The sequence below is a fragment of the Parasteatoda tepidariorum genome, chromosome 5, assembly GCF_982258835.1.
Source record: "Parasteatoda tepidariorum strain Cologne lab strain chromosome 5, Ptep-v5.0, whole genome shotgun sequence".
In the NCBI taxonomy this organism is placed as follows: domain Eukaryota; kingdom Metazoa; phylum Arthropoda; class Arachnida; order Araneae; family Theridiidae; genus Parasteatoda; species Parasteatoda tepidariorum.
In genome coordinates this window covers 36,497,323-36,510,254 of record NC_141759.1, presented here as the reverse complement: position 1 = coordinate 36,510,254, position 12,932 = coordinate 36,497,323, and the positions used below count along the sequence as shown (strand labels likewise).

The 12,932-nt window shown below is 30.4% G+C and overlaps 1 protein-coding gene across 1 annotated transcript in view; it reads left to right on the top strand.

Moving 5' to 3' along the window:
• The window catches only part of LanB2 (laminin subunit gamma-1), a 74,382-nt gene that overhangs the window by 44,106 nt on the left and 17,344 nt on the right, over positions 1–12,932 (top strand). The window contains exons 10-16 of the mRNA XM_087163671.1: positions 176–478; positions 2,739–2,963; positions 3,948–4,133; positions 6,657–6,771; positions 7,145–7,257; positions 7,836–8,147; positions 11,381–11,518. Of these exons, the coding sequence (XP_087019797.1) occupies positions 176–478; positions 2,739–2,963; positions 3,948–4,133; positions 6,657–6,771; positions 7,145–7,257; positions 7,836–8,147; positions 11,381–11,518 (1,392 nt within the window). The remainder of the gene's footprint in view (positions 1–175; positions 479–2,738; positions 2,964–3,947; positions 4,134–6,656; positions 6,772–7,144; positions 7,258–7,835; positions 8,148–11,380; positions 11,519–12,932) is intronic.

Genomic DNA, 12,932 nt, shown 5'->3' with positions numbered 1-12,932 from the left:
TGCTTTTAGTTCATATTTATTTATAACTTGATAATAATTGAGGCAATCCTTTTCCTGCTTTCCTAGAAATTATTGTCAAATAATACCTAACTATTTCTATGTTTTCTTCGGAACCTTACTGCAACAAATCATTGTTAATGTGAATTTTTTATTTCTTGTATTTCTATTTTCTCAGACAGATATCTAGGGGATCAACGTACTGCCTATAATCAGTTCTTAAGTTTTACTCTGAGAATCGGAGAAGAAGGACCTCAAGCTACCCTCGAAGACATAGTTTTGGAAGGTGCTGGCTTATCAATATCTCTACCGATTTTCGGTCAAGGCAATCCACTTCCTGGGACCACCAATCAAAATTACAAATTCAGGCTTCATGAACATTCAGCATATGGTTGGAATCCAAGGCTTACAGCTCACGATTTCATCAGCATTTTATCCAATTTAACTACTATAAAAATGAAAGCCACTTATACTCCTGAAGGTAGCTACTTAAATTTAACTGTGATAATTTTGTTGTTATTAATTCAATAATAATGATAATTTAATAATAATGATAATTCATAGCTGCTATATTTACTGAATTTTGTATGTTTCTCTTGAACTCTTGATTTTTGAGTATTTTACAAAGTTTCCTAAAATGGAAAAGTTTCTGTAAGAAAATTGTTATCAGAGCAGATTTCATACTCATTTTATTTCTGGCTTACGATTTCATCAGCATTTTAGCCAATTTAACTGCTGTAAAAGTTAAAGCAACCTATGCTCTTGAAGGTAGCTACTTAAATTTAAAGGTGATAGTTTTGTTGATATAAAATTTATTAAATAATTAGACTTCATATTAACCATATCTACTGGATTTTGCCTATTTCTCCTGTTTTTTGTATATTTATATACTTTATATTCCTGAAGGTAGCTACTTTAATTCAAAAGTGATAATATTGGTGATATTAATTTTATTAAAGAATAACAATAATAATTCTTAGCTTCCAAATCTACTAGATTTTGCCATTTTTTCCTCCTTTTATTGCTTGCTTGAGTGTTCAAATAAGTATTAATACTAAATACTAGAGTAAGTCTAATTTATAGTAATCAATCTAAAGTTTTTCTATTTTAAATATTCTACAATGTTACATTTTTTCAGGTATCTTTATTTTTTTAAATTAATTAAGGAATAGGCTATAGCAATCAAAAAGGAATTATAAATATATATCATTAATTAAGTTTTTAATTTCATAAATATAGAAAAAAATAAAAAGACTATTAAAGCAAGGAAAAAAATGTGAATAAAGCATAAATGAGAGTATACACTCTATTATAAATGAGAGTATACTACAACAAAAAAATCGATGCACAAAGAAGCAATCATCCGATTGCTTTGAAATTTCGTATGCATGAATGTTTTGAACAGATATGGCTGGAATGATGCCGACTGGGGACGCATAGTCTTTAGCGACGAATCCAGCTTCCATCTGTGTCCTGACGATCATAGAAGACGTGCTTGGAGATGCACAGGGCAGAGGGGGGATCCTGCCTTCACTATTGCACACCACACCGGCCCTCAACAAGGCATTATGGTCTGGGGTGCCATTTCCTTTGACAGCCGGACCCCTTTGGTCGTCATTAGAGGTACACTCACTGCACAGCGGTACGTTGATGACACCCTAAGACCTGTTTTGCTACCGTTCCTTTTGCAGCGCCCTGGGCTGGTTTTTCAGCTGGACAATGCCAGACCACATATGGCACATGTTCCTATGAACTGTCTGCAAGCTTGTCAAACTCTTCCTTGGCCTACCAGATCACCAGATTTCTCTCCCATCGAGCATGTCTGAGATATGATGGGAAGGCGATTGCATCTGGCACGGAATGTTGATGACCTCGTTCGACAATTGGATCGAATTTGGCAGGAAATACCGCAAGAGATCATCCGGGAGCTTTATCGGTCTATGCCACGCCGTGTGGCAGCTTGTATCCAGGCTAGAGGCGGGTCAACACCTTATTGAACTTGTTACTGTAACTCTGAAATAAATTATTCAATTGTTTTGAAATTTTAATCATTTACTATTCTATACATTGTCTTCCTATCCACCAATTTTCGTTTCAATCGGACAACTCCTTGGTGCGTCGATTTTTGTGTTATAGAGTGTATTTGCACTTTATTTTCATTGTTTTTTGCTTCAGCCTACATGGCTCAAAGTATTATCCTTTTCTTTGTTGAAGAAGACTATTCAATTCCGTTTAATGTCAGTTTAGTTATAAATGTAAAATACTACAGCCAATTTAAGTTTATAATTACTAGTGCTATATAGTATTTTATTTTATTGACTATGAAAATCCTTAAAGTTCTATGTCTAAAATACTTTAGATCTTACACTATAGCAGCATAAAATTTATTAGATTTCATCAGAGATGCCAACTTGCTCCAGACAGCAAATATATATTTTTAAGTGGTAACTATAAAGTGGTAGTGTATCAAATGTGATTCTTGGTTTAATAAATTCAATTTAGTAGATTTTCATCCACCACTATTTCTAAATAATTCGTAGGCTTATATAATTCACCATTTTCTAGGACTTAAGTCATGCTATACCTTTCAAAAAGTAAGTAAAAATAGTAAAATATTTGCAAAATTTACTTTGTTTTTTAATTATTTTGGGGTATCCGGAGCAGTTGGCATCTCTGTTTCATATAATCCACTAGATTTTTCTTTTTCTTGTTGGTAACTGTGATAATTTTGCATATTATAGGAACTGGATACCTTGACAATGTTCACCTGGATTCTGCTCACCGATCTCCTCTTGGTGTTGAGGCTACTTGGGTGGAAATGTGTACCTGTCCTGAAGGTTATGTTGGACAATTTTGTGAATCTTGTGGTCCAGGCTATAGGCATGATCCACCCAATGGTGGAAAATTTGCTCGTTGTGTTCCATGCAATTGTAATGGACATGCTGAATATTGTGATCCTGAAACTGGTAATTACAATTTTTTAGAAGATTGTTTTTCGTGTCTTGTTTTGAACTCTTTCTATGTTCACATTTATTTTTAATTTGATAATGTGATTTTAAAATTTAATTTTTTTGCTTATTCAAACAAAGAGTAAAATAGAAAATTTGGTTTATTTTAATTTAGTTGATCTAAAAGATAAAATATTGATTGAAATTTATAAAAATTTAGATGTTTCATAAGCTTTGATATAAAAATGGTGATTTTTAAAAGTAGGCCTAGTGTGTCTAGGCATAAATTGAGACCTGTCATTAACCCTTTGACTACGAATTTAAAAAAATGATTTTTTTTGTCCCGTTTATTATTCAAAAGGACAAAATAGATCACATATAAGGCAAATTTAGTATTTGCGATTTTTCTGACAAGCGGTTATCAATTTAGAGGCTGGGACATATATGTCCCGGCCGTACTTAATGGTGGGATACGGATGTCCATTTTTAAACATTTGTTGGGACAAATGAGTCCCATTAGTAGTCAAAGAGTTAACTAATAATTATTTATATTTCTAGTTAATCTAACTGTAAATAATTAATTATTTTTATTTCTAATTTTCAATCTTACTACAAAGATGTGTATATATTGGTAATTTGTGTATTAGATTTTCCATACTGTTATAGGTTTTAATTTCAATGTGCCTAATCTGAGTGACTTGTTTAGAGAATGAATTAAAATTTCTAAAAAGTTTTTCAATGTTTCAAGTTTTATTACTAATTTCTTAGATACTATGTAAGATGAGAATTAAGTGTTAGTAAAACTTAGCTTCAACTTAGTTTTCATTTGAATATTTTAAATAAATACTTCTATTTATAACAAATAGTTGTATTATTTTAAAAGTACTAAACTAAAATCACATTTTCACGTAATTGCCCTTTATTTTATAGTTTTTTTTTATTTATTTTCATTGTATGTTATTGAAGTTTTTTCTTTATGAAACTGAATATAAATTATTTCAGGACGTTGCATTTGCCAACACAACACTGCAGGGGACAATTGTGAACATTGTGCATCTGGATATTACGGCAATGCTGTATTGGGGACTTCAGATGATTGCCAACCTTGCCCTTGCCCTGGAAATGGTGCTTGTGTCATTTTACCCGATAATGAAGTTGCCTGTTTAGAATGCCCAGAAGGATATGCTGGTTTGTAACAATACAATTTTTAAAAAATATGTTTTCCTCCTCGAATAAGACTGATGGGTGTTTTTCTTTGCTTCTCTAAAATTCTCTTTTTATTAACTTTTATTAAATTATTATTCACAGTTACAATTCATTAATGTAAGATGCATTGTAGATATTTATAAAAATTTAGGTATGGGTTTAAAAAAATTATTATTACAAAAGGTTAAGATTTAGTTATATGGAGAGTACATTTAAAAAAAGTCTAAATACAGGTAAAACTCGGTATAACGTGTATGGCATATTACGAGAAGTATAGATTGATGGGTGTTTTTCTTTGCTTCTCTAAAATTCTCTTTTTATTAACTTTTATTAAATTATTATTCACAGTTACAATTCATTAATGTAAGATGCATTGTAGATATTTATAAAAATTTAGGTATGGGTTTAAAAAAATTATTATTACAAAAGGTTAAGATTTAGTTATATGGAGAGTACATTTAAAAAAAGTCTAAATGCAGGTAAAACTCGGTATAACGTGTATGGCATATTACGAGAAGTTCATTATGACAATTTTCTTAGTCATCATCAAAATGCTAACATTAATATTAAAAAAATTGTACATTTATAACCACTTAAAAATTACAAACTATTAGAATAAACTTTTTTGTAGAGAAATTTTTTTTCCCCCTGCTGTTTAAGTATGTTATGTTATAATGAAGAGTGCAAAATGGAAGACATAAATATATATTTCTAGTAAAAATAAAGAAAAATAAAAAGGATTGTCATTTCGCCTTATTTTCTTCTTTCAAATCGTAACTTTTCATGTTTATAAAACAAACTTGTAGAAATATTGAGTTATACAAGTGGTGAATACCCTGTGGCAGAATCGCAGCGACACGGTGACATTGTCGCAGAACGTTACAGAGTTCTTGCAGAAAGATTTTTCTTTCGAAAAGTTTTTTTAAAAAAAAATTACTTTTCTTTTCTTTACAAAATTTATACGTAATATTTGAATCATGCATTTAGATAATCACTTTTTGGCTCGCTTAATTTATGACGATAGAATCGTTAATCGATGTAACGTTTCGATCGTATTTTCGGCAGTTATTAATATTGATTTTCACAAGGAATTTAAATATCCCGTTATATATTTCAAGCAATACGGAAAATTCAAATCGTGCATTTGAGAATTTACTTTTTAAGGCAATAATTCTATCGAATTTTCGGCAGTTATTTATTGCTATTGATTTCTCCATAGTTTTCAAATCCGATATTTTTTATGCGATATTATTTATTACGACAAAGTAATTTCAAAAGGAAACACGCATTTTAGGAGCCCGAGTCGCGTGATTTCGTCTTCGATCTTTTTATTGGCAATTACTACTACGGATTTCATGATTTTTTTCATTAAATTTTTTATTGTGATAATTATTTACAAAATATGAAGAAAATAATTTGTGTCCCCCCCCCCCGCAAAATGCCAGAATATGACCCATTATGTTAGAATAAAAAATTATTACATGTTTTATTAAAATATGTATATACCAATAAAGTTTTTTTTGTAAACACAGCACTTTTATTATTTTAAATTTGTAACATAGATATTTATTATTATTAAAAGTACCTTGCGGAAAGATATTATTGATAGAGAGTTTTGTCGCTGATAGCTCGAAAAAATTCTGCCACAGGGACTGAATATAACATCTTAAGTTCAATTAACTGTTTATTCTGCATAGTATGAAAGAAACAAAATAGAATGATAAGCATATAAAAAAATAGACAGAGAACGGGCTTCATTCCAGAAGTTGAAGTAGCACTGACCTATTTGCCAGATTACATAAATGTATAAGTCATTTTTTTTTTAATTAACATGCATAATTATATTAAACAAATATGTGGGTGACTACTGGCCAAGTTATGTTCTTCCTTAGTTAAGAACAATTCTGCTATTCTTAAGAAACCTGATGAACACTTCAAAAATGCACTTTTTATGTACTGTACCAAATATCTACCATATTTCTCTCTTATTTCTCTTCTTGACAGCTTGCTATTGAGATCAACATTTAATGCTATTAATAATTTTAAAAATTGCTATTTCACTTTACTTGATTATTTAGTTTTTATGCTGTTATATTAAGATTAAATATGTGTATTTGGTTATAGCAACAAGTTCGTTAGAACAACACTTATATTTGCTATTGTGAATTATCGTTACAGGGGACTTTTTCTGTATTTCGAATTGTATTGTCATATTTATAGTTTAACTTCAGTCAAAATTTTGACATTATTTCATTTTAAGAATATTTTTAAGTTCTTCGTACTCTGAGGAGTCTTAAATATAGAGTAAATTTAAGAATTTGTCTTCCTTTTTCTACAAATGATATATGCTTCTTTTAAATTGTACTATGTTAATAATTTTACTTAATTGAATGTAACCTGTACAAAAATTTCAAGCAAACATTCAAGTTTATTCACTCTAATGCTTCTAAATATTCAGATTTATGACTTAAAGCATTTAGTGATTTCTGATTGAATTTTTTTTAGGTCGCCGCTGTGATCTTTGTATTGATGGATATTTTGGAGAACCTTCACGAGGAGAATGCAGAAAATGTGAATGCAATGAAAATGTTGATTTTAATGCAATAGGTAACTGTGATAGGTATGGTATAAAATCATTCATTTTAAACATAACATCATTATATTTCAAAATATGAATAGTTGTATAGTCTCCCAGCATTGTATATAATACTCAGAGAATGTAAAAGATGTTTTATTATCTCATACTTAGCTGATAGATTTTCACCATTGTATAGATTACTAGATTTTCAAATTTTCCTGTACTATAGATAAAATCATTTTAACTTATCACTCTAGTTAACTTTTACTCATTAAAACTCAGTTAATCTGTCTTATTTTTCTTGATATAGTAAGTGGTTTTAATCAATAATTTAATAATTTATTCTCATATAATTTATAATTCATTCCAATTTATTCTAATAATTTAATAATTAATCATTTCGTAAAACTTCTAGGGTAACTGGTGAATGTTTAAAATGTGTCTATAACACTGGAGGACGTCACTGTGAATCATGTTTGCCTGGATTTTATGGTAATGCTCTAGCATTGCCAAAAGGAGACTGCAAAGGTAATGTTTAGAATTACAAATGTATTGTTTCTGATATTAATACTATTCTTAATTGCTGTACCATAGAATGACACTCTATAAACTTAAAGATGTTCTATAAGTTTGAAGGAGACTATAAAACTAATGCTCAGGCTTACAAATATATTGTTTTCTGATATTAATACTATTTTTAATTATTATATTAATGAAAGATACTCTATAAGCCATGGGTACTGCTGGGGTCCAATTTTAGAGATGGACAAAATTAAATTAATCAGTCATAATAGCTCACTAAATTTCACACATAAGAAATTTTTTTCCTTCTGAATGTACAAAATATCAGCAGGACGAATAATAATTTAAAATCTTCCTTGTATTATCGAATACTGTATAATTTCAAAGAAGACTGCAAAGTCATTGTTTTTTTATTTCAATACTATTCTTAGTATATTATAGAAAGATACTCTATAAGTTCAATGGTGACTGCAAAGCTAATGTTTAGGCATATTAATATATTGCTTTCTGATATTAATACTTATTTTTAATTACTATGTTATTATGAGATGCTTTACAAGTTCATTTTTGAATTTATGTTTCAGCTTGTAATTGCAAGCCTGTTGGAACTGTTTTGAGAGAACCTGAACTAAACGTATTAGTCTGTAATTATGCAACTGGGCAATGCCCCTGTAAATCTCATGTAGAAGGAAAGCATTGCGACGTCTGTTCTGAAGGTTATTGGAACTTAGCCAGTGGTAATGGCTGTGAGCACTGCAACTGTGATCCCATAGGTTCCTTAGATGGTAGCTGTGATATATCCTCTGGTCAGTGTCATTGCCGTCTGGGAGTTACTGGCCAAAAATGTGATCAGTGCATGCCCCTTCAGTATGGATTTTCAATCGAAGGGTGTAAAGGTACAAAAATTAAATATACTTTTTTTTTTTAAGTCCTTTATAAAACTTTATAATTGTACTTCACACCAATTTCATTAATTTTTATTAGAAACTATTTTCTAAACTGTGATTTGTGTGGCCTTCTGCTTATAACTTCAGAAATAACCAGGAAAAAAAATTCTAAGGGGCTTTTGGCAAACTGGTGTGATGTCATGAAACAGGGTGCGTAGCGGTTTTAAAAAAGTCTTAAAGGTGCTTATTTTCGTTTTTTAAAAGCCCTTAAAGGTACTTTTTTCATTGGATGTTTTTAAAAAGTGCTTAAGTTTCTCTTTTTCAAAATGAGATTTTTCCTTTACTATGTTGATTTTTGCTTCGAATTATGCAAAAAGTCACAGTTCACATAGTTCTATTCATCGTTTTTATAATTTCTTCAACCCCAATCTATTTTGGCGTATTGTCAGTTCCTACCGTATGAAAACTCTATTCGTTTTACATGATTCAAAATTTCATGATTTTTGTCAAAAACAATGCCAAAAGGTTTTTTTCTTGACATAACGGTTAAAACAAGATAAAACCGTTATTGTCGAAAACTTTCCAACCCTGCCTAATTATATTTTTTTAAAGTGCTTGAAAATATTTTTTGAGTGCTTGAAAAGTGCTTATTTTTTGTTGAGTAATTTGGCTAAGCACCCTGTGAAATGAGGCCAACAGTGGGAAACTGACTTCTCTTGCACTTTTTAGAGTTTTGTTCATTTGATTATTTCGTATCAAGTTTATTTGTTGTTGTAAACGCGGAATTTATAAATTCCACTATTTATAAGCATGGAAGTTCAAGTAACCAAGTCAAGAATCACTGGTAGCAGTCAGTGACTGGGTGAGTGACCACTTGGATCAGCCTGTGAAGGGACGGAAGGTGTACAGTATCGGTCCTCCATAAACTGTGCTACTGTACAGTGATCGACTTCATGTGCAAGTCATTAGGCTACTGAACGGGGTGGGCCACCTCCTATGCAAAGAAATTCAATTGTGTGATGGCATGTCCTCGGAACATCCTTAGGGATGTTTCCAAACCGTCGCCAATAGCCCATTGAGAAGTCCTAGAGCAGTGGTCGACAAACTTATTAGCCAAAGAGCCAAATATGAACATTGCAAAAATTTTAAGAAAAATTGGGAGCCAAATCTGCTTGTTTAGTAAACTTTTATTACACTAAACAAGTAGTACTCTAAATAAAACTAAATTTCCTACTTAATAAATATTTATTAATGCGAACAATGTGCTTGCATCTCCTTGGAAAGTTTGAGTAAGTCAGGTTTGAATGTTGTTGTTTCTAGTTCTCATCAATAAGACGACTTCTCAGTTTTCTCTTGATAATGTTCATGCTTGAAAAAGATTGTTCGCATATATATGTAGAACCAAAAAGGGAAAGAACAGCAAACGTGACCTTTTTCAGCTGATCGTAAGAATCAGGAATACTATTCTAAGCGTTGAAAATGATCATGTCTTCCTTCTCCAGGTCATTCAAAGCAGACCACTTGTGTTTTGAACTAAGATGAAATTTTTCTTCTCCAATATTCCCAATTCAACACAAAGACGTTCGAATTTAGATATAGAAAATGATAATATATAATATTTAAATCCAGCAATTGTATTCCAAAACTACCAATATCAACTTCAAAAGGAGAAAGTTTCAACTCGGTTATCGTAGCATTAAGAGGATGAAGATTTTTGACAAATGCTAAAGTTGCTCTGCTGTTTTCAAATTCCTGAAACCTGCTGAGAAATGCTTCCCGAATGTTTAAAATTATTGTTTTAAAATGGTGTTTATCAATAGAGGAATAATTTTCTTGGTGATGCTTCAGCAGGCCTGGAAAGTGAAACAATGTTTCCCTTTCAAAATCCGGAGCAAAAATGGATAATTTGTTTTTGAATGTTATTACTTCTTCTAACATCGAGAAAATTAAGTTTCCTTTCTCTTGTAGTTTACGATTAAGCTGATTTAGATGAGACATAACGTCTATCATGAAATAAAAGTTTTGGATTCACTGATCGTCTGTTAGTTCTGGATAGTGAACGCCCTTCTCAAGGAGAAATGCTTTTATTTCCGGAAAAGGGACGCGAAACGTTTTAAAACGTTCCCTCCTGATAACCAATGTACCTTGTTATGAAGCAAAAGATCAGCGTACTCACTCTCCATTTCAAATAAAAATTCTTTGAATTGGCGATGATTAAGAGCTTTAGCTAAAATGGAGTTAATAATGGTAATCACTAATTCCATAACTTTGCAAATTTCATCTGGAAATGTTTGCACACAAAGCACTTCTTGGTGAATGATACAATGGTAAACAAGTATCTCGTGATTAATTTTTTCTTTCAAGATAGAAACAAACCCTTTCTTACGCCGGTCATACTTTTGGCCCCATCTGTTGAAATCGACACAATTTTATCGAGGGGAATATGATGTTTATCCATACACTCAATTACAGCATTTGCGATATCTTCTCCACGCGTCTGACCTTTCAGTGGCAATAACCCTAAAAGTTCTTCTTTAGGGCCTGAATAAGACATAAATCTTACAAAAAGTGACACTTGTGCTGTATCATTTATGTCACAAGACTCGTCAACTGCTATTGATAAAGCTGAAACCAATTTCAGATCTTCGATATGCTGGGTGGTTATAGTCGAACACATTTTAATTGTTCTATCTTTAATGGTTTTGGCAGACAATAGTACCTCTTTAATTCTTTTCAGAATATCTGCTTTGTTCTTAAAGTCCCGAAATAGCTCTTCGGATTAATTTATCAAAATAAGATGTAATTTCTTTCTTACCAAGTTTTTTTTAAAATGAAAATATTATTGTGCCTTCCGTGGATAATTGAGCCAGAGCCCCACTTAAGGAGCCAAAGAGCCACATGCGGCCCTGGAGCCGCACTTTGCCGACCACTGCCCTAGAGCAAAGTAAATAAATTACTACTGCTACTCAATGCTTGGAAAGTTATGTAGGTTAATAAATATTTCAAGGTAGTTTCCTTTCCTCATATGTTAAATTCCATAAGAAAAGTAGAAATTTTATAATTAACTATAAATATTGCAATGTGATATTTAAGAGATGAATTAAATTTTTCTTGTACATAAATGCAGTTTTTTAGGTTTTTTAGAAGTGATGGCTTTGTCTATGGCTAAAACTGCCAACCCTGCTTTTAATAAAAACCTTTTCTGAAATTTAAATGTGATTATTGAGCAATTTTATTTTTAGAATGTGAGTGTGATCCAATTGGTTCAACATCACCCCAGTGTGACCCATCTGGACAGTGTCCTTGTAAACCAAATGTTGAAGGACGTAAATGTGAACGTTGTAAAGAAAATACTCATAACAAAGCTGCTGGATGTGTTGGTGAGATATAATTTGTATTTATATTTCTTCTTATCTTTATTTTAGAATATATATATATATATATATATATATATATATATATATATATATATATATATATACTTAGAACAATAGATAAGATATTTTACCTGATAAAATGAATATTTAAAACAATAAATAAATATTTTTTATGTGGATATAATGCATGAGAAACCTCCAGCAACTGTGATTGAATTTAAAAACTTTTAGTTACACGGATAAATATGCCAACTCATTGTAAGCATTTTTAATCAGCTGTGTCGAGAAGGATTTTTTTAATATTCATTATAGAAAATTAATTAAACAAATTTTTAAGTGACGAAATTAAAAGATTAAAAATACAGTAACTAAACTTAATCAAAATCAGTGAATTATATTCATAAATATACGTTAAGAAAAATATTTTCTGTATATTCATGTTTTTAAAATAAATTTTAATTAAAATAATCTTAACAGCAATCATTCAAACATTCATTTACAAGGATAGAAATAAAATTTATTCAGAGGTTCAAAGGACTAGTAACTAAAACATATTACTAATCCTTGCACATTTTCACTGGTCCATTTGCATGTCTCTATTAGATATTTTTTATTAATTCGAAGTTAATAAAGGGAATTTAAATTAAAAATTATGATATATGTTACAATTATGATGAAATATACTATTTTGATGAAATATTTTCTGTATATTCCTGTTTTTAAAATAAATTTTAATTAAAATAATCCTAACAGTAGTCATTCAAACATTCATTTAAAAGGATAGAAATAAAATTTATTCATTGGTTCAAAGGACCAGTAACTAAAACATATTACAACTAATCCTTGCACATTTTCACTGGTCCTTTTACATGCCTCTATTAGACATTTTTTAATAATTAGAAGTTAATAAAGTGAATTTAAATTAAAAATTATGATATATGTCACAATTATTATGAAAGATAAGATCCATAATCAGGGCCGGATTAACCTATAGGCATACTAGGCACGCGCCTAGGGTCTACAAAATTCAGGGGCCTACGAAAAACTTGGAAGAAAAAAATTTTTTGACAAAAATAATTTAGCTTTAAAAACAACAAGTGTATTTTGCACAAAATTATGAAGATACATACAAATAAAAATATAATATTTTTCGGTAATAAATTATTTTGCAGAATCTTATGATCTAATATATTACTTTTTTGCGATTTTTGGATTCAACGAAATCTTGTATTATGCTGTCGAATTCCAACCAAACTACGCAGAATGTCGTATTCAATAGACATAAGTTCGAGCGATGCCAAACGATCTTGATTCATTGTTGAACGCAAATAATTTTTTATCAATTTTAATCTGGAGAAAGATCTTTCTCCTTCTGCATTTGATCCAAGAATCGACAAATATATTCTTAATACAATGT